Source organism: Fragaria vesca, linkage group LG2 (genome assembly GCF_000184155.1).
Source record: "Fragaria vesca subsp. vesca linkage group LG2, FraVesHawaii_1.0, whole genome shotgun sequence".
NCBI lineage: Eukaryota > Viridiplantae > Streptophyta > Magnoliopsida > Rosales > Rosaceae > Fragaria > Fragaria vesca.
This window is the reverse complement of record NC_020492.1, coordinates 22,221,545-22,241,976: the sequence shown is the minus strand read 5'-3', so window position 1 is coordinate 22,241,976 and position 20,432 is coordinate 22,221,545. Positions and strand designations below refer to the sequence as shown.

General features: G+C 38.5%; 5 protein-coding genes across 5 annotated transcripts in view; 3 read left to right on the top strand and 2 right to left on the bottom strand.

The window, feature by feature from the left end:
• Window positions 1–20,432, top strand: part of LOC101312889 (group 2 truncated hemoglobin YjbI-like) — a 771,661-nt gene that overhangs the window by 643,177 nt on the left and 108,052 nt on the right. The window lies entirely within an intron of this gene.
• Window positions 128–5,321, bottom strand: LOC101310495 (probable LRR receptor-like serine/threonine-protein kinase At4g31250-like). The gene is made up of 4 exons (XM_004292824.1): window positions 4,643–5,321; window positions 1,454–1,568; window positions 963–1,417; window positions 128–801 (listed from the first exon to the last, which is right to left on the bottom strand). The coding sequence occupies exons 1-4, from the start codon at window positions 5,319–5,321 to the stop codon at window positions 128–130; spliced, it is 1,923 nt and encodes a 640-aa protein (XP_004292872.1).
• On the top strand, window positions 6,493–7,866 carry LOC101310198. Its single transcript, XM_004292823.1, has 2 exons — window positions 6,493–7,624; window positions 7,730–7,866. Exons 1-2 carry the CDS (start codon window positions 6,493–6,495, stop codon window positions 7,864–7,866), a joined length of 1,269 nt encoding a protein of 422 aa, XP_004292871.1.
• On the bottom strand, window positions 8,590–10,636 carry LOC101309909. Its single transcript, XM_004292822.1, has 2 exons — window positions 10,135–10,636; window positions 8,590–9,305 (listed from the first exon to the last, which is right to left on the bottom strand). Exons 1-2 carry the CDS (start codon window positions 10,622–10,624, stop codon window positions 8,590–8,592), a joined length of 1,206 nt encoding a protein of 401 aa, XP_004292870.1. The 5' UTR covers window positions 10,625–10,636.
• Window positions 17,232–20,041, top strand: LOC101309615 (cyclic nucleotide-gated ion channel 1-like). The gene is made up of 7 exons (XM_004292821.1): window positions 17,232–17,236; window positions 17,553–18,006; window positions 18,090–18,212; window positions 18,413–18,684; window positions 18,811–18,922; window positions 19,050–19,316; window positions 19,469–20,041. Exons 1-7 carry the CDS (start codon window positions 17,232–17,234, stop codon window positions 20,039–20,041), a joined length of 1,806 nt encoding a protein of 601 aa, XP_004292869.1.

Genomic DNA, 20,432 nt, shown 5'->3' with positions numbered 1-20,432 from the left:
TCGTTTGTTCTCTTCTTCCATTGTTATTCCTTACCTGCTAGCTAGCTCACATTCTCGAGCAAATAGCACGTATAACATGAATAATAATCCAAGTCGATCCTACTATTCCAACAAAGTTAAACCTTCATCAAGCTGCAATGGAGAAGGAGAAGTCATCATCAGTCACAGCCCTAGACGAGTACACATCCCCATCACTCGCGTACGACGAGTAGTCTTCTTCCTCACTGTCCCTCTCCTGCAACTCCTCGATCTTATCCACCGCCTCTCTCCAATCCCACCTCCCTTCAACGCTATTCTCACAGCAGCACATCCCTATCTTCAACAGCTTCAGCATCTCACCTTCTCCATTCTTCGTCCCCTTCATTTCCTTATCGAAAACCTCACCCGTCCACTCCTCCCTCACCACCGAGTTCACCCAGCTGGCGAGGTCGGCGTTGGCACGCTTCCCCTGTTGGAGGTAGTTCGCGGGGAACTTTCCGGTCAGCATTTCGAAGATGAGGATGCCGAGGCTCCAGACGTCGGTCTTCTTGGAGGTGCGGCCAGTTTGTGAGAACTCGGGGGACTTGTAGGCGACCATGAGCTTGTGTGCGTGTTCTTTGTTGATGACGGGGATTAGGGCGTATTCGGCTAGGACCGGGTTGAGGTTGTGGTCGAGGAGGACGTTGGAGGACTTGAGGTGGCCGTGGGGGACTGGCATCCCCGGGAACTCTTTGTAGAGGTAGCCTAGGCCTCTCGCTACTCCTTTGATGATCATCAGGCGCGTCGGCCAATCGAGCCCTGGTTGCCCCGGTGCTCGCTTAGCTGAAACACGCAAATGGTACATTATTCTCCGACTGACCAAGAAAATAATGCTCTAACCACATTTGAATGTAAATATTAATAACGTGATGCATCAAAGCATTATGTATGTAGATGTGATTGGTAATTATGTGATGCAAAATCGTGTTATTGTATGAACGTACCATGGAGATGACTAGCCAAGCTTCCGTTTAGAACAAAGTCATGAACCAAGAGTTTCTCTTCTTTCATGTAATAGAAGGCAACGAGTGGTAGCAGATTAGGGTGTGACAACCTTCCAAGTCTACTCATGTGATCATAGAAGTCATCTTTGCCAACTCTATTCATATCCCTAAACCTCTTCACAACCATAGACCCACTCAAAAGACCAGCCTTGTAAGACGAACCAAAGCTCCCACTCCCAAGTACCTCAGCTGGTGCCCTAAGTAGCTCTTGTACCTCAAACTTCTCTCTGTCCTTCCGCAGAAAATGCAACTCCCCTGCTTTCTCTGCCTTCTTGTACTCATCGTCTGCCACCGGGTCGGGTAGTTGCGCCTCCAATACTCCCCGGGTTTTACGACCTACTGGTTTCATTTCGACCTTTTCTTGCGCCGATCGGGCTTGCCGGGCTTCACGAGCACTTCGAGCCCGACTGCCTCGGATTGAGGTGATCAACCAGAGCGCCAACAATAGTACGGCCACTGAGATGACTACGATGGCTATGATTAGGAGGAGTCTCTTCAATTTGGACTTGCATTTGCCAAGAGGCGGTCCGCACAAACCTTTGTTTCCTGCTTGGTCAAAAATGTAACTCACAGAATTACAGACCTAGCTACTACAAGAACTTGAAGATAAAATCTTGAACGATGAAATCGCAGTAGATATATGATAACTAATATGGCTTTAGACAGACGTGCTTGCATTGCAAGGATGTTAAGCTGCGATAAACAATTAAACATATCATAATGTTCGTGTGTCAATCAGTCAATGCATGATTTCTTTTCATTTTAATTTCTTGCATTGATCATGACTACATGTCTTTCTCTTTCTTAGTTCATATATTTTTTGAAAATATTCCATGTATTATTGAATATTTGAATCAAATCGCGAGTTTTGTATTAGTTCGTCCAACTTTTCGATCCTAATTATTCTACTTCTCATCTCAGAATGTTGAACAGTTATCATTTCATGTCGTAATTAAGATGCATGCTAAGAACAAAGAACAGTACGTGGTTCATGTGTGCATATGGATAGCAACGTAGACTACATCATATCTAGCTAGTCTCTACTAATTTCAATTCGCATAACATGTAGGAAAGAAGTCAAATGATGAAATCACTTACCCGCAAAATCGGCTGGATTTTCATTTCTCAGTGATGCCGGAATCTGACCCTCGAATCTATTGTTTGCCAGATTTAACGTCACCCAGGTCCTTGATTGAAAATTTGGTATCTTGCCACTAAACTGGTTATCCCCAAGGTCCAACTCCACGAGCTTAGGCAAAGCAACCAAAGAACTTGGTATCTTCCCCGTAAATCCATTTTTGGCCAAGTAAACCTTCTTCAAGGTACCACCCATGCCGCTGAACGCGTCTTCAGGAATATCACCGGAGAATTGGTTCTGCGATAAGTAGACACTAATGAGTGCAAGTCTCTTCACATCAGGCAGTGGACCTCTAAAGCCGTTGTTCATGACGCTTATGGTCTTGAAGGCTGGCAACTGTGTGAGCGTGTCGATGTCGATCAGGCCAGTTAGTCCCATGCTCTGCAGCTGCAGCCCGTATACGCTTCCGTTGTTGCAAAGCACACCCGCCCAAAGGGGCTGGGAATTGTTGCAGGGATTTCTAGAGGTAACATTCCAGTTATCTAACGCCGAGGTATTGGATAGTGAATTCTTGAAATTCATGAGTGTGACACCTTCACCTTCAGTTGCAGAACATGATGAGCTAGCAAATACTACAATACATAGCATGATAAGCCAGTGATCATATGCTGCTTTATTACGAGCCATATTTTTGATTGAGAGCTTTGAAATACCCAAGTACCGAACCTATTACAGAAGTAACTGAAAAATATTGTATCAAATACCACGTTTCTCGTGATACTTGATCAACAAGAGAAGTATCAGAGGAACTTCTTCATGTTGGAACTTCAGACCAAGTGATGAGAAATGAAATGAGGTTTGGGGAAGAAGATAAGAAGAAGGAAATGGAGGTTAAAGGATTGAGGGAATATGTGAAGGTACAAATAGTCGGCTATGCGAGAATGACTATGTCTGTGATTCTATGTAATATGAGCTGGTGATTGGTGCCGGCAATGAATTTTAATACTAATTAAAGGGTTTGATATCATTTTAACGTGTAATTGTATAATATTTGAAGCTATGTGTGTGCTGTTATACTGATGTTTTGTTCTTGTTAATGGTGATGCAGAAGTATCATTGCTGGCTCATGCAGCCGACTTTAACATTTTGGGTAGATGGAATCGATGACAGATATCACTTTCACCCTTACAGTAACTGAGTAACATTTTGGTTATGCATCATCTGTTTCACTGTTTGCTGATCGAGCTGTGATGAGTTTCCAATCCATGCATGCTGTGTTTGTTTTGGGTATATATATTGAAGCCAAACAAACATACATGTACAGCTTCTTTTTCTTTCTTTTTTTTGGTACGACAACATACATATACAGCTTGTTCATGAGCTTAACTTCCGGGAACAGTAACTTTGATAACCCTAACTAGGTCATTTGCTGATCTCCGATGTAATTTTCTTAGGTAATTAATTACATTTTTGACGTACTTTGTCTTTGTGAAAATGTTATGGAACTTATGTCATCGACATGCACTGGACAGCTGAAACAATGAGCTCGTTTGAGAAAATTATGCTAGCAATTGAGAACTTCGAAGTGCTTGGCCGGTCAACTGTTTTTTGATTATACAAAGATATGCTTCTTGATTCTATGTCAACGACAGATTTTGAAGCAAGCCTGTAACCAGTTAGTAATCGTGGTTGTCTTTTCAAATTCAATCAGCTATTTTGTAATGTTGGTTACGATTTCTGCGGCTTTTCTAGTTGAACGTTAGTGCAAGTTTTGTTTCCAGTTTAGTTTTTTTGCCCACCCAGCCTCTTGGGGTCTTTGTTTTTGCTCAGCAGTCTTGAATTCGACATGCCTGAGCTAGCTAGATTAGGGTTCTTGGTAGCAAGTGACATACACAGGTTTTCGTAACTCTAAAAAGTTCCTTGTAAAATCATTATTGTACGTGTACATCTTAACTTCATGATACAATGTTGATATAAGATCGTTCTCATGAACATTTTAAGTTAAATTGTGATGTGCTAATACGTCAATTATCAAGGGAATTAATTTTGTAATCGATTATTAGTGTAATTGAATTCATAACAAAACAAGAACCAAGTGAACAACGATTAGTCGCAAAGGAAAATGCATTGTAAATCATATAATTGAATTTCGCATAAAACTCAGCTTTCTCAGTTTCTCTTGATAAAGCTAGCTAGCTAGCTAGATAGCTACCTTCCAACATACAGTATTACAAGAATCAAGTTCAAAATCTGCTAAAGATTCACTGCTCCAATTCTTTGACCGTCACTGCTTCCTTTCTTCTTTACCATTTGGCATGGGCTAAGAGGCTCTCCACACAAGCCACTGTTTCCTGTTTGAATGAGGAGAACACAATTTTCATTTCAAAGTTAAATTTCCATAGATATGATTGTAGTGTGCAACTGTACATGCATGGATGATTGTACGTACTCAAGTATTTATATACAAATCTCTACTAATTCCAACACGCATCACATAACGAATGAAGCCGTGCAAATGATGATGATGAAGTCGATCACTTACCCTCAAAATCGGCCGGATTTAAATTGCTTAGTGATGCCGGGATCTGACCCTCCAGTCTGTTGTTTGCTAGATTCATCGTATTCCAGTTCCTTGGTTGGAAATCTGGAATCTCCCCTGTAAATTGGTTATCCCCAAGATCCAACTCCACGAGCTTAGGCAAAGCAACCAAAGAACTTGGTATCTTCCCCGTAAATCCATTATTGGCCAAGTAAACCTTCTTCAAGGTACCACTCATGCCACTGAAAGCATCATCAGGGATATCACCAGAGAATCGGTTCTGGGACAAGTAGACACTAATGAGTGACAGTCTCTTCACATTGGGTAGTGGACCTTCAAAGCCGTTGTTCATCAAGTTTATGGTCTTGAGCGCCGGCAACTCCGAGAGCGTGTCGATGTCAATCAGGCCAGTTAGTCCCATGCTCTGCAGCTGCAGCCCGTATACGCTTCCGCTGTTGCAAAGCACACCCGCCCAAAGGGGCTGGGAATTGTTGCAGGGATTTCTAGAGGTAACATTCCAGTTATCTAACCCCGCGGTATCGGATAGAGAATTCTTGAAGTTCATGAGTGTGGCACCTTCATCAGTAGCAGCACTAGAAGATGAGATAACACATGATGATGATACTATTGCTAACAGAAATAGCAGCCATTGATTGTGTGCTGCTGATTTGTTACGAGCCATGATTATTAATAATCAAGAAGTTGACGATCGATGGGATATGAAAATGAACTGACTACGTATATATACCACTCCCTAACCTGTAATTCCAGGGCAACATTCTATCTGAAGACAAAAAAGTATTTCATCATGAGCTGGTGTGTATGATCGCAGTGCCGGCCTTTGTTGGATTTCATTCCCCTGGTGTAGTCAATTTATAATTATCTTTACCTTGATGCGTGACCTATAAAATATATATCTGCTCCGCTGTTCTTATCAACTATGCATCATGCATAATGAGATCGACAAATTGATCGAGTTCCTTGTTGCCTCAGCCGAGATTTTGCGATGATATATATTATTTTGTTTTATGTGTATGAATTAATTGACCAAAATGCATATCATATATATGTACCACGGCACACACAGTACGTATACTCCGAACCTTCTCTACTATTGATTAGTATATATATATATGGATATATATTCAACGGCTGAGGTTAAATTAGCTTAAGTGGTTTCTCAAAAGATGGTTTACCTAGCATTACTCTTCAATATGTAGCCTTAGAGTATACTTTTCGAATTAACTTTAGTTTTCACACCATATGATTTAATGTGATTATCAGAAAGATATACATAATAGTATATACCGTTGGTTTAACATGCATGTAATCATGTATCGGAGAGCTAGATAGATACATTACTTGTCAAGTTGTATATCACCTGATCTTAACACGTACGTGCCTAGGACGTACTTAAGTGCATAGGATGCATGAACTTCTCTTGTTTGCTTTTGATGGGTGAGACTAGGGCTGTTCGAGCTGTAAATTGATACTGAAGTTCACGTGTGGCAGTTTCAGACCAATACCATGTCACAAAATCGAAAGCTCTTCCTGAGCGAGCTAGCTAGCTAGCTCTTTCAGCAAGTCTTTATTCTTCTCATTTCCCTTAATTACCTCTGGAACAAGGAAAAGAGAAGTAGACCTACTCTCACGAGAAGCAACACAACTGCTAGCTAGGTGTTCTCCACCGATCTTTTCCTTTACATCCATGACCATGCATCATATACTCTCTTCTAAATGCAAGCAACATCTCTCTCACTCTTCGCAGCTAAATCAGATCATCAATTGTTCCTTTCCTTCACGAACCTGCAACTATCTCCATGACACCCTCCACCAATTCAACCAAAACCCACATGATCAACATCAACTCTAGCAGCAATGACTCAGATCAGCCAAACAAACCCTTGCTACAAAAATCACCAGAACCCTCCGACGAGCTATCCAACTTCCAAATCAGCCTCAAATGGTGCGCACTCGACCACTCCACCTCCCTCGGAAAGTTCATCTCCTACTTCACCTTCATCCTCCTGACCCTCGTCGTTCCTATCCTAACTTCTCTCACACTTAAGCTTCCATCCAAGGACCCCACCTCTTTCAACAAACTAGTCCAGCTCCCCGAATCCGGTTTAGCTGCCATTGCCTTCTTCACACTCTCCGCCTTCTTTCGGAACTACGGCCTCGGGCAGCTTCTCTTCCTCGATGGCCTACAAGAGGATACTTTCTCTGTCCGGAGGGGATACACCCGCGAGGTCGATAAGGCCTTCAAGTGCCTGGCATGGATACTCTTGCCTTCGTGCTTCCTTGAGCTCGCTCACAAGGTTATATTCTTCACCACCGTGAAAGTGTCACTTCCATATCTGAGTCCAAGTGTCCCACTGAATTCCATTGTGTTTGTCTTGGTTTTGGCTTCCTGGCTTTATCGGACCGGGGTGTTCTTGCTGGTTTGTATTCTCTTCCGGTTGACATGTGAGCTCCAAATACTAAGGTTCGAAGGACTGCACAAGTTCTTTGAAGGGTGTGATTCCAATTCTAAGGTCATTTTTCAGGAACATGTAAGGATAAGAAAGCAGTTGTGGGTTACGAGCCATAGGTACAGATTTTTTATCATCGGGTGCTGGTTTACCATCACCGTTAGCCAATTTGCAGCCTTGTTGCTGGTTCTGGCATCCAAGGCAGAGAAGACTTTTCTCAACTCCGGTGACCTTGTGGTTTGCTCGGCGGTGGAACTAAGTGGGTTGTTTTTGTGCTTAATGGAGGCAGCAAGAATGACACATAGAGCTCAAGGAATTGTTGCAATTGCTACAAGATGGCACATGCTGTTAACTTGTTCATCTGCTGCTGGGTTAGATTCCGATAAGCAGGGGAAAGGCCAGAGCCCTGAGGCTAATGGAGGCTGCAATGGAGAGAGTGACAATGATTCATCCGATATTTCGACTTCTGTTTCCCCACATGAACCTTCCTCGTTCCAAACCAGGCAAGCATTAGGTCAGTGATCTTCCAGAAATATTACTCTTTATCTATAGTAGCATAAACATGTGCTGCAGTGCACAAGTGAATGGATGCTTATACATCTAGATGGTGTGCATGCAGTGACCTACTTGGGACACAACCATGGAGGGATCACGCTGTTTGGATTTGCACTTGATAGAGGAATGCTTCACACAATATTCGCCTTTGAGTTCTCTCTAGTGCTGTGGGTACTAAGTAAAGTAGTTGTTTTGTCTTAGATATATATAGCTGCTAAACAACTTTAAGCAATCAATCAATTCTTGTCTTCCTGGGAAGGTTTGCATGTCCTTCCAGCAGGAATATAGAACAAGGACGGATGCACAAACAGTAAGAATGTATACATTTTTGTCAACTTAAAGTATGTGAAAGAACTGTAAAAGTTGGAAAAGACTTGTAAAACACACATTATTGAAAGCAATCTCATATTAACCTTCTTTTACTAGGATGACATAGTCACACTCGCTACCACAAAAAAGCTACAACCGATGTTAAATTAGCATTTATACGATCAATTTTGATATCAAAACCATTAAAATATTCACATTCAGTTAACCCGGAAAAAGAAAGGATGAAAGAAGAGATAAAGAAAGACTATTTACGTTCCTGAACAAGATGATGAACCTGGTTAAGAGTCTTCACAATATCTGCCAGGCATGCGATAACCTGGTCCCCTTGACGTCTAACTAAATCAGCTCGGAGGTCCTTGGTGCTCGTCTCATCAGCAGCCTGATTGTCAGCATTCTCAGTAACAATAGCACGGATGAGTTCTGCACTCCACTGCAGTTTCATAGCCATCATTTGCTCCTGTTCTTTAATGTTCATTATCTTCTCTTCCATTTGAGCATTTTGTTGCTTCCTCTTCAGACCGCTTTTCAGAGTCTTTTTTGATGCCATGCTCTTCATGGGGAGTTCTTCTGAGCAACCTCCCCCAGGCTGTTCTTCTAAGGTCTTATTTTTTTCTTCAAACAGCTTTTCTGAGGCAGTTCTTCTGCCAGCTTCTTCGTAGGGGTTGCATCTAAGCAGCTTCCCACAGGCTTTACTTCTTCATGGGTTTGGTGAAGCTTTTCTTCGGCCAAATTCTCCATAGGAATTGCTTCTAGGCAGCTTTCCATATGCTTTTCTTCAGCATGGGTTTGGTGAAGCTTTTCTTCAGCCAAATTCTCCATAGGAATTGCTTCTAGGCAGCTTTCCACATGCTTTTCTTCAGCATGGGTCTGGCAAGACTTACCTACTACATTTTCTTCTGCAAGGGTTTTGGGAGGATTTTTTAAAGGATCTCCTTCCACATGAGTTTGGCAAGGCTTTTTTACAGGCTTCTCTTGTGCATGAGTTTGGCGAGCCTTTTCAACAGGTTCTTCTTCCTCATGGGTTTGGTGAGGCTTTTCTTCTACATGGGTCTCGCGAGGCTTTTCTCCAGGCTTTTCCGTCACGTGGGTTTGAACAGGCTTTTCTATAGTCTTTTCTTCTACACGCATTTGACGATTCTTTTGTGCAGTCTTTTCTTCCACTTGCGCTTGACAAGCCTTTTGTACTGGCTTTTCTGCTGCATGAGTCTGACGAGGTTTTTGTATAGGCCTTTTAACCATAGACCTCCTCACTGGATTTTGAATTGGTTTGCATTTCTGCTGTGTTGACTGTCGCCTCCTCCTCTTGGAGTCTAATAATACATGATAATCATAAGACCAACAAGCTGGTTATTACACTTTTAAGGCTTCAAGCATGAATACAACACAAGTTAATATCTAATTACAACTAATTCACCAAGCCATAAGTAAAAAACAGCAGCAGTTTCACTATCCAATTCAACCACCTAAACACTTCCCAGCATCTCCCATGAGTATATAGAATCCACAGATGGTATGCACACTTGGCATAGAACAATCAATTTTAATTTGTATAGAAGAATGAACTAGTAAGTGGATGTACATATCGTTCCATTTCTAACATTAACGCATAAGCAGCATAACAACATTCTTCCTCTCAGATTAATGTATCAATTTCTGTTCCATGGCTTATTATCCACTAACAAAACACCATCTGCAAACTTACCAGTTCTATTCACAATCAGGGTTTCTTACAATACTATCATTTGGTGCTCTAAATTTTGACAAACATAAAGACAAATTTCTATCAAATAACAAGAGTAAGTTTTTCATTGCCCGATATAAGATCATATTGTACAAAGAAGGCTTAATCTAAACCTCCCAATTCAAGTAAAAATTCTCAAGTTCTCATGTCTGAAATGCACACACTGTCATATACATATGAACACACTGACCTAATACATTTTTTCACCAAAAACTTAACCGCATTGTCATAACTTCATCGGAATTAAGCCATATCTGTCACTCAAATTGCATAATAAACCAACATGCAGAACAAAACAGATCACTCATTGCTGGTTCCACAACACAAATTGACAATGACATAATTCTCACAAGTCACAACACCAAAACGACGCCGTTTAAGAATAAAACAAACCCTACCTGGTTCCACAGCTCCTTCATCATCATCCGCCACGTCAGCCTCCGCCTCCGGCTCACTATCCACCTCCGTATCCGACTGATTCTCCTGCACCTTCTCATAACCTCCGATGGCCTTGAAAACCTCGTGATCAAAACTCCGGGGAAGCCCGAACTGCTTCCGCCGATCGCTCTCCATAGCCCAGTACGAAGCCGCCGACTGCGAATTCCAGTGGTCGATGATCTTGTACTGGTGGAGGAGGGCCTCCCACTTGCGGCGGTACTGGTCCAGCGACCGAGGGACTCCCAGAGCGGTGCAGTTTTGCGCGATGACCTTCCATTTCTGGAACGACGAGAACTCTTTCCGGCAATCGGCTTCGACGGCGGCGACCTCGTTCACCAGGATCAGTGAATCTGTTTCGGTCCAGTCTGGCGCTACCTGGGAACGGGTTCGTCTGGTACCGGAGCCCCGGTTTGCGTGGTGGAGCTCCGATAGGGTTTGTTCGCCTTTCATTTCCGGATTTTGTTTGCTCCGGTTTTGCAGAGCCTCCTTGACTGAGGCACTGAGCTCATCACTGAATTACTGAAATGTTCATGCTCGTTTTTGGTTTGGGCCGGGTAGTTATAGCTTGTTAGGCCCAGGCCTGGAATTAATCTTCTTGGATTACAGAGGTTGATTCATTTTGGGCTTATAATTTTGATAGGAGAAGCCGATGAGTGGTGGCCCTAACTACGCGCCGAGTTTGAAGTCAGTCACAGAGTTCGCACCGACTTGCTATTGACACATTCAAGATTTATCTCAATCATCTCAATCAACCCTAATGTCAACGGGAACAACAAACAACAAAGATTGAACTTATGTATGTTTCCCCTCTTCAATCTTCTTCAAGTTTCTTCAAGTTTATAAATGTCAACCTAAATCATCAAATTTCAAAACCTCTTCTAATATTTATTGAATATAAAAATAAATAAATAAAAAAACCAATAAAAAAAAACGTCAGGGTAAATTGGTCATCTTAATGGATGTGTGTGTGTGTGTGTGTGTGTGTGTATATATATATATATCAATCTTAGGTCGAGATGGAAACATGAAATACCGTTCTGATATTGTCAAAACTTGATATACCAAAGTTTATATACCATTCGGACGAATTTCTCATATAAAAAAAACAATGCATCTTTCGTAGTTTTAACATGATGAATGAATCCGAATTAAATGTATGCACTTAGATGTGAGTCTACATTACCTAATCTTCTGAGCTTCATAAAATGGAAGGAACTTTGTCTCTCTGGTTCTCCCTCAAGTATAATTCTTATTATATTTTTATACACATGTTATGCGAAACCAGTAATATCTCAATTTTTACTGCATACTTACAAAACAGATAACCTTCCCCGCAGCATCGCGTGGGCAACTTTATCTAGTTTAATTTAACTTAGATATATTTGTTGTGCTAACGTCATCAATGTTTGTTATGCTGACATCATCACTGTTCACTAAGCACTATTCCTGTGAACAGTGCGAAGACTTTTTATTTTTATTTTTTATAATTAAGCTGCGTCTATAGTTATCTCTCGCTCTCTCACAAACTCTAGATCCTTCATTGGAAAGAAAAAAATAATAAAAATCTCTAGATCTTTCTCGCTCTTACTCTCTATTTATCTCCCTCAAGATTTACTCTCCTCATACTGCAACTAGAATCGATCTCTCTCCTCATTGGGATTGATATCTCTGCTTTGTCGAACTCTCACTCTCCATCAAACTCTCGCGAACGCAAGTTGAGTCGAAGGCGCATAACAAAAGGTTTGGCTTGCAAATTCTTATCTGGCCGGATTTGACTTAACTTTTGCAATCTTGAATTTTGATTCTTGCTTGGTTGCCTGGGTTCTGAGATCGGACAGACGCATTACTTAATTTTGTCATATCTGACAAAACTTCTAGAAGAAGAGTGCATCTTTAAGCTTCTGGAAAAATAGTGCATATGAATGCTCTTTAATAATTTGTGAACTATTCTGGGTTTGGGTAAGACTCTTCCTTTCTCTCTGTTGCCTCTGATTTACTTTGGCTATGATTTCTCACTTCTTCATTGTTAGGGTTCTGAAATTTGATGGGTTTAGTTAGGTTTGCTAAACCTGAAGCTTTCAGCAGACCATCACAAGGTATCACTTCTCAATTTGAATGTTAATATCAGTGCTTTTATACACTTGGTATATCCTACGTGAATTGAATTAGAAGCATGATTTAGCTTTCCTTCTTATTGTTTTTTTTAATTAATGGTATTTTATTGTTTCTCTCTTGGTCCTGCTCTTCTTCATTTACACTTTCTTTTGTTTCTCTTTGAATGCGTCTGTGTATAATTGTAACATGCTCTTTTTTAGAGTTATGAATGGATTTATGAGGAAATATATCCTCCCAAATCCTAATAGGAAGTTAGTGTTTAAATTGATTGCATTGTCATGAGGGGTACTATTAACAGAAAAATTATATTTTTTAAGGTAACCGATCTGAGAGATTTATCATGGTCTATTGATATTGTTCATGCTAGGTTGAGTTTGTCTAAAAATGATTAAATGTAATCTTACATCTTCTTTTACATCTTTTATTTTTATTATTTTAGTTTTTTTTTTTTTTTTTTTTTGGATTTTGATTGTGTATTTTGATATGTAGGAATTTGTGAGACAACAATATCTCTATAAGGATAGTTAATGCCTTCTTGAATCAGCTATTGACTCTCTCATTGAAGATAAAGTTGACAAAGTCCAGTATCATTTTTGAGATTTTTGTTCAATTCTGTTTTAAATTTTATGGTTTGGTGTATAAGTTTGGGTATTCATATGCGATTCTATGAAAGTTTGACAACACATTGCAAATTCATGTGAGTTCATTTAAGTTTGTTTGAATGTTTTGTTTGGTCATGACCTCTCATTAGGCTTCCATATTAGGTGCTCTAACTTTGGGTTGATGTTTTGATTTAGGGTCTCTTGAAACTTGCATAGTCGATCTCATTGTTCTCTCTCGCTCTCCTGAAACTTCCATAAACTCTGCATAGAAATCTCCGTTTGTCCACAAAACTTGATAATAATCACATCTATATTAGTACTTATTCACATCTATCTATTAGTGCCGTTTTCTCTAATCTACATGTTAATAATTATTCAATTTGATGTGATAGAGAAATCAACGAACTAATATCATCCTCAACAAGCAAGAACCAAAACCCAAAGAAGAACCAAAACCAAAGTTTGTCCACAAAACTTGATAACAATCACATCTATATTAGTACTTATTCACATCTATCTATTAGTGCCGTTTTCTCTAATCTACATGTTAATAATTATTCAATTTGATATAATAGAGAAATCAACGAACCAATATCATCCTCAACAAGCAAGAACCAAAATCAAAAGTAGAAGATTAACTAAATGTGAACCTCACTATGTATATACAACTTTTGTTCAACTTATGTAAGTTGTGAACATGTAGAGCTATGATTGCATTTTTGGCTAACAATAAAGCATTTTGTATAATCAAAACTAGAGTTAACTTTTTGATCATGCTCCACACTATGCTATCTACTTTCTACTACTAACAATTGGAGTTTTATTATTTTAAACTGAATGACTCCGGCTTCATTGTAATATATGTTCTTTGCTGCTAAATGTCATCTTCTTATCTTCATTTATCTCTCATTTTTCAAATATATAAACAGACAAAACACGGGCAGCTATTCTAGTCAAGTAAATAGACATCAATCATTCAATGTCCAGCAGCATCAATTTTATTTTATTTTTCCTTTTTTTCTTAAAGGCAGCATCCTTATTTTTTTTTTCTTGTCATAAAAAAATCAGACTATAAGTCTTTTAATAAACCAGGCAAGTCTTCGTATAATTTTTAATTTTTTCTATAGGAACGTACTTTAATATTTTGCGTGGACATAGAATATGAAATGTAAATTTCACCATCAGCCGGTAGTTAAGAACGTCATAGATTCTTAGTACTATTCTAAAAAAAAGAACGTCATAGATTCTTAGTACTATTGATTGGTCTGAAGACGGCTAATTAGACCAAAGTCGGTCTTGTTCCATTTTGGATGACTCAATATATAGTCAATTTTTAAGTACAACGTCTGCTCCTACATGAACTCACTTAAGTTGTCACCAAGCTAGCTACAAGATAAATTGTTTTGGAACGCGAAAGTTATTGCCCTATATGTTATATTCAATCAGCAGCTAGCTATCAAAAACATACATGTAATTTTGTAACTTGTGTTTGCGATCTCGTTGGCTGTTTAATGTGAACAACTCCAGGGGCCGCTTACAGTTTCTAATTATTTAGGATGTCATTTTTAAGTAAATATGTTATATATTATGATATGCAAGTGTGTGACGATCGAGAATGTGAATGTACCATTTGTTTAAAGAATAAACCCGTATAGTTTTATGGGAAAATGACATAGCAACAAAGATATAAACACAAAAAGTTCACTTCCAATAAGTTTTATAAAAATTAGACATGAGCCTTAGGCTCAAAACCAATAGTAGTATTAGGCCTAATCTGAATTTTCATTATCAAATGACTAATAAGCTGTAGTTTTTTTTTATTAAATCATATTGCTGCCACTGTATACATCCCAAATCTGAAACCCTCATTTTGAATCACGTTTTCTTCAGTTGCATCAATCACTCTTTCGTCTCCCTACATCCCGCTCCTAAGGTATGTTAAACAACAACAAGTGTGGCCGATGGTCTACCATTGTACTAATATTGTCTCAGCTTAACCACTTTTAAGGTATTGCGTTTTAATTACAAAATGTCTTGGTACAATTACGTATTATTTACTCATTTATAAATTAAATTTTATTTGTTACTTTTCTAATATGAGATATTTTCCTCTTCAACAGGGTCTTGAAGACGATCACTTAGTTTGCACAAATAAGAGAGAAAACATAGAGCTAGCTCCATGAGATCATCTTCAAATTGTGAAAAAGAGACTTTTTCCTTATTGTTTTATCGACGAGGTGACGAAAGGCATAAATCTAAAATCCATAATGATAGATAGCAAGTGGATAGCATAGCAAATTTTCCTTATTTATAAGATCATATCCTTAATTGTTTAATTGTTTAGTACGTACAATCTCTCAAAGATGTATATATTACGTAATTTTTATTTGGTTAGTAACTTTTATGTCATTTGTTATACAATGGTTGAAAGCGCTAGTTGTATAGTTTCACTTGATTCATATAACACAATCTATGTAGAAGTTCATAATTTCATTTGAGCCATAATATAGGATAGCGAACCCATTGGCTTAATGTAAACCACACTAGAGAAGATAATCTCACACAATGATGAAAAATATGATGGTTACGGGCTAGTTTGAGATTGTTGTAACTTATTATAAAAATTGCCTCTGTTGTATTGTAAATATAATCAGTTGTGAATTAAAACAGTTTTATATTTGGTAAATATTACTTTTAAAACTGTTGTCAAGACATAAAATATTATTTTTTAGTGTTTTTATCGACAACAGCTTCTAAAAGCAACCTTAAGGCTGCTTCTAAAATCTGCTTCCACTAACCTGTAATTTTGAAAAAGAAGTTGTTTTTATTTAATTTACCAAACACAATAAATCTAGAAGTTAAGATAAAAGCTGATTTTTTTTTTTAATTTAAAAGCGAAGCTGTACCAAATCAGGCCTACGTTTTTGTTTCAGATGGCTAAGAGTTCGAGCTTCAAATATTAGTTTTGTATTTGGTAAAATATTAGTTTTAAAAGTACTTGTCGAGACAAAATATATTATTTTTTAGTGTTTTTAATGACAGAAGCTTCTAAAATCAACCTTGAGGGTCATTCTAAAAGTTGCTGCTAGTGATTTATATTTTTCAAAAATGTTGTTTTTACTTAATTAGTTACCAAACATCATTAAATCTGAAAGTTCTTATTTTTTAAAAAGCGAAGCTATACCAAATATTTTGTTTGGTATACTCGGCAATCAATATTTTGTTTTCGTTTTCCAGTTTTACCCTATGTCCAAAACGAGAAAAAAAAAAAAAAATGCACGCAGCACATCGTTCATCCTCGACTTCGTTGGCCGACATATATTGCTTGGCTGCCGGTTGTCACTCCTTCAGCCCCTTCTCTATCTCTAGGGATTCCGTTGACAACTTCAATGATGAGTTAAAGCTAAAGCATCTGCAACAAGAACACAATAGTTGATCTTGAATTTGATGCTACGCAGCTAGGGGTCTTCCATTCTTGTTTTACATTAGCGGCCAGTAATTTAGATGGTTGGTACTTAGAACTTAGAAGTTAGTGTTATGAGGAAATGGCTAAAGGGTCTCAAACATAAAGGTCTAATAATGTGGATACTCCTCCTCTTATAAGAGAAGATCAGGTATGAGGTTTTAGTACAAAATGTCTGATCATTAGTGCGTGTAGTACCATTTCTTATAACCGAATAATGACTCCTCACATTTTATTATGATGAGATTCCAAAGGGTTCTAATTGAGTCATACTTTTCATACGGTTAGAACGTAGGAAGAGACTTAAGAATGACAAGGTCGAATTAAAGGTATTTTTAAAACATGCACAACGAACGTCGTGGGCTTATTGCTAATATAGTTATATCTACATATTCGCCTAACTACTTAGGTCCTCCTAGTATTCTTTTTATATCGATCCCCTGATTATATAATCATTACTAGCTGGCTTACCAAAGGATTATATTATTATTGAATAGTGCCACGAGCCACTGCATTCTCAAGTATAAATTGAATTCGACGAATACTGTGTTCCATACCAATCCATGCATGCTTAGTTTGCTGAAGTAAGTATTCTCAACGAAGAAAATTGCACTTCACAGCACATTTTTTCTTCTTTGTTTTTATTTTTACATGTATACAGTTCTTTCTGGAACTTGTTTGAAAGGTTAGCCCAAATTATACTAACTAATGATACGTAGCGTTAACCTGCCTCTTTATTGATCTTCTGCAGTTTTCACGATCATAGTTCAAAAATTTCTGGTAACTCTGATCTGAGAATCTTGTTTGGCTACTCAGTTTTTGGGATATAGGCATACATATCATGAATCACTCAAAGGAGGACGCAAACCACATCGAAATGAGGTTAATTAGCTTCTATATATGGATCCGTTATCGTTTCCTTTAATTCATCAATTCATCGCTATTTACTGCAGCCAATGCCAATTCAACCTAGTTAGAGCATCTCCACTTCTTTTCCCATATTTCCTAATTCTGTGTGTGCACTCTAAAAACATCAATTCTTGCTTGCTTCTCAACAAAGAAAGTTTGTGTATGGAACTAGACCTATCTAACTTGAAAGTTCATTATTTTTGTTAGTATATCAGCTAGCTCTTATTTTTTTTTTCTTCTGGATTCCATTTCTTAAAACAGTTAATTTTTTTTTTTTTTCTTTTATCAGCTCTCGCCCAGATATCGATGATGCTGTCGAACATGCTAACGTGTCAACCGGAATAGTAAATGCAACAAAGAAGAAATGTGAAAGAATGTTGCTTTCAGTTTCATTCTGGAATAAGATATCTGTGATTGCATGTATGACTGCAGTCTCAATAGATCCTTTGTTTTTCTACATTGCATTCATTGATCGCAATAATATGTGCCTCGGAGCAGACAAAAGGCTGAGGACCGTAGTCCTCGTTACACGATCACTCACAGATTTCACATTCCTCTTTCATATCGTATATAACCTTTGTGATGCTGCGAAAGCAGTGGCCTCTGAGTCCAAGCGCAGGACGGTACAGAAAGACAACTCAAAAGTACTCTTCAACTGGTTTGGACGAGCCAAGGCAATAGCTAAGAAGTTATCATGGAGCTCATTCCTAAGTGACATTTTAGCTATTCTTCCGATTCCACACGTATGTAACTGTAATTAATCTTTTTCTTGGTGCAATGATAAATGGAGGATTTCTAACTCTTGCTGTTTGTTTTGCCTATGCAGGTGCTAATATTAGCTCTCTTTTATGCTCCCAATTACGGATTTTCAGAGAACAAAATGACTTTGAATTACTTGCTTCTGGCGCAATATGCTCCAAGAATGTATCGGATCTTTACTTCATCTGAGGTGCTTAGAAAGAACAGTAGCGTGTGGTTCAAAGCTGCATTTTATTTTTTTATGTACATCCTCTCAAGTCATGTAAGTTAAAATTATATACACAAATTATCTCATCCTTCTGTATTTGTATTGGATCCATTTGTATTTTCATTTAGCTAGGCTTCTTCTACTGCATCAACAACTAACGTACTCTTTGTTGAATATTTTAGGTAGTTGGAGCCTTTTGGTACTTTAGTACTGTTCAAATCCAGGCAGTATGTTGGCACATGACCCTTGGAGGACAAGTCAGTTTTCAATGTGATGACCCTCCTCTATCTCAAAGCTATCATGAAATTATTGATACAATTTGCCATAATTCAACGGGAGATGATTCATTCCCGTATGGATCATTTCTGGAGACGATTACGGCCGGCTACACAGGACGTACAAGATTCCGTGATAAGTTATTTTACTTTGTGTGGTGGGGACTTAAAAATCTGAGGTGAGGCCAATTGGTTCTCTTTTTTTACCTTTTTAATTTCCAGATAATAACAGAAAACTTGAAGAAGATTATGCATCTCACATATTCTGCTTGTTCCCATAATTCCATCTGTTAAATTTATTGCAGTAACTTTGGTACAAACATTGCTACAAGTGATTTCATTTGGGAAAATTGCTTTGCAATTCTTGTTTCTGGTATGGGCCTGGTGCTATTTGCTTTTCTCATTGGAAATATGCAGGTTGGTACCGACTTTCGATCTCTAACTTTCATCTATAATCATAAGTTTAAGAAGCAAACCACCTTCAAATCTTGAGGGTAATAAGTTTAATTATTGGTCATAAACTCATAGTGTCGATGATCAACAGCTGTGTATGCAATCCTCGGAGGAAAAGAATGTGGCAACTGATAAGGTGCAAATGAAAGAGCAAGAACTACAAGAATGGATGGACAAAAATGGTCTCCCTGAGAAATTGGGCAAAGACGCTGAGAAGTTGAGGATACAGATCATGAAAAAGATAACAAAAAACTTGAAAGAGGACCAAAATGCTGAACTACATAACCTGTTCACGCTTATTCCCTGGAATGCCGTAAAAGATCTCAAACCGTCTGTCTGCATGAGTATGCTAAAGAAAGTATGTTCCTCGACTGGTTCCGGCCACTTAGGGTTTTCTAAATTCTAACAAATAAATTTTTTGCTTCCATAATTAATGATCAAAATATATCAATTAGTGTGCTGCATTGCTGCAATATAAAGTTTTAAAATGCCACTATATAACGTGTATAGGTACCAAGGCTCGAAATTATGGATGAAAGAGGATTGAGACTGATCTGCCACTATCTCAAGCCAGTGACCTACTCTTCGAAAACCATTGCTTTTAGAATGGGAGAACCACTTGATAGCATGCTCTTTATTATGGAAGGTATTATGTTGATCTACCCGACTAGTGCTGCTACTGCTACTACTACTACTACAACTGCTCATCAAGTTGAAAGAGCAAATATACCTTTCCGCTCAACAATCAGCGGCTCTCTCGAGAACGGTGATGCATATGGAGTTGAACAACTTCTGAGTTGGGCATCACCACCCGACATGTCCGATGTCTCTTATGCAGACCTTCCTATCTTGACCGAAAATGTAAAATGTCTCTCAGAAGTAGACGGTTTTGTTCTAACTGCTAAGGATTTGAAAAGTGTATTCTCCTTGTACAAGATACAGGGTAATTACAACAGTTCCAGCCATCTGGTAGAGGTGGAACGTTCTACCTCAAGAGGAACATCATCAAATCGTCGTTGCCGCATTAATCCTACTCCAAGGCCAGGCACAGAGGGCGGGGATGAGGAAACAGATATTCAATAATCACTCAACTGAAATGTCCCATATTGTGTGTGACATATTTTGTTAATTTCTAGTAGTTTGTGTACCTGCTTTGTAGTAATCAAACATCGGACGTTGTGTGTGAGATTTTCTAGAGTGCAAGTGCTTAATTTGTACGTAGGAACTGATTAGGGCACTAGTAGAATTCGTGTCTACTTAATTTGTAATAAAAGTTCCTTTCAATTGTTCATGTTCATGATCGATCACTCGATCAGTTTGTTTGTAATAATGTAATATAAATTCCCTTCTCTTGTTCAAGTTTAGCTAATTCTATTGCGTGGTTACGATTATGACGGACTAGCTAGCATTTCTAGATTTTACAATCAGGCTCAGCTGTTAGTTAAGTATTTTGTTGGAAGAGGATTTTTCCCTT

Coding starts and splice junctions, on each gene's coding strand:
- LOC101310495 (XM_004292824.1), bottom strand. CDS start 5,321: ATGGCTCGTAACAAATCAGCAGCACACAATCAATGGCTGCTATTTCTG. Junction 1,569..4,642: donor AAATCCGGCCGATTTTGAGG/GTAAGTGATCGA, acceptor TTGACCAAGCAG/GAAACAAAGGTTTGTGCGGA. Junction 802..962: donor CTTGGCTAGTCATCTCCATG/GTACGTTCATAC, acceptor TGCGTGTTTCAG/CTAAGCGAGCACCGGGGCAA.
- LOC101310198 (XM_004292823.1), top strand. CDS start 6,493: ATGATCAACATCAACTCTAGCAGCAATGACTCAGATCAGCCAAACAAA. Junction 7,625..7,729: donor CCAAACCAGGCAAGCATTAG/GTCAGTGATCTT, acceptor GTGTGCATGCAG/TGACCTACTTGGGACACAAC.
- LOC101309909 (XM_004292822.1), bottom strand. CDS start 10,624: ATGAAAGGCGAACAAACCCTATCGGAGCTCCACCACGCAAACCGGGGC. Junction 9,306..10,134: donor TGAAGGAGCTGTGGAACCAG/GTAGGGTTTGTT, acceptor ATGTATTATTAG/ACTCCAAGAGGAGGAGGCGA.
- LOC101309615 (XM_004292821.1), top strand. Junction 18,213..18,412: donor GGATCTTTACTTCATCTGAG/GTGCTTAGAAAG, acceptor TGAATATTTTAG/GTAGTTGGAGCCTTTTGGTA. Junction 18,685..18,810: donor TGGGGACTTAAAAATCTGAG/GTGAGGCCAATT, acceptor AATTTATTGCAG/TAACTTTGGTACAAACATTG.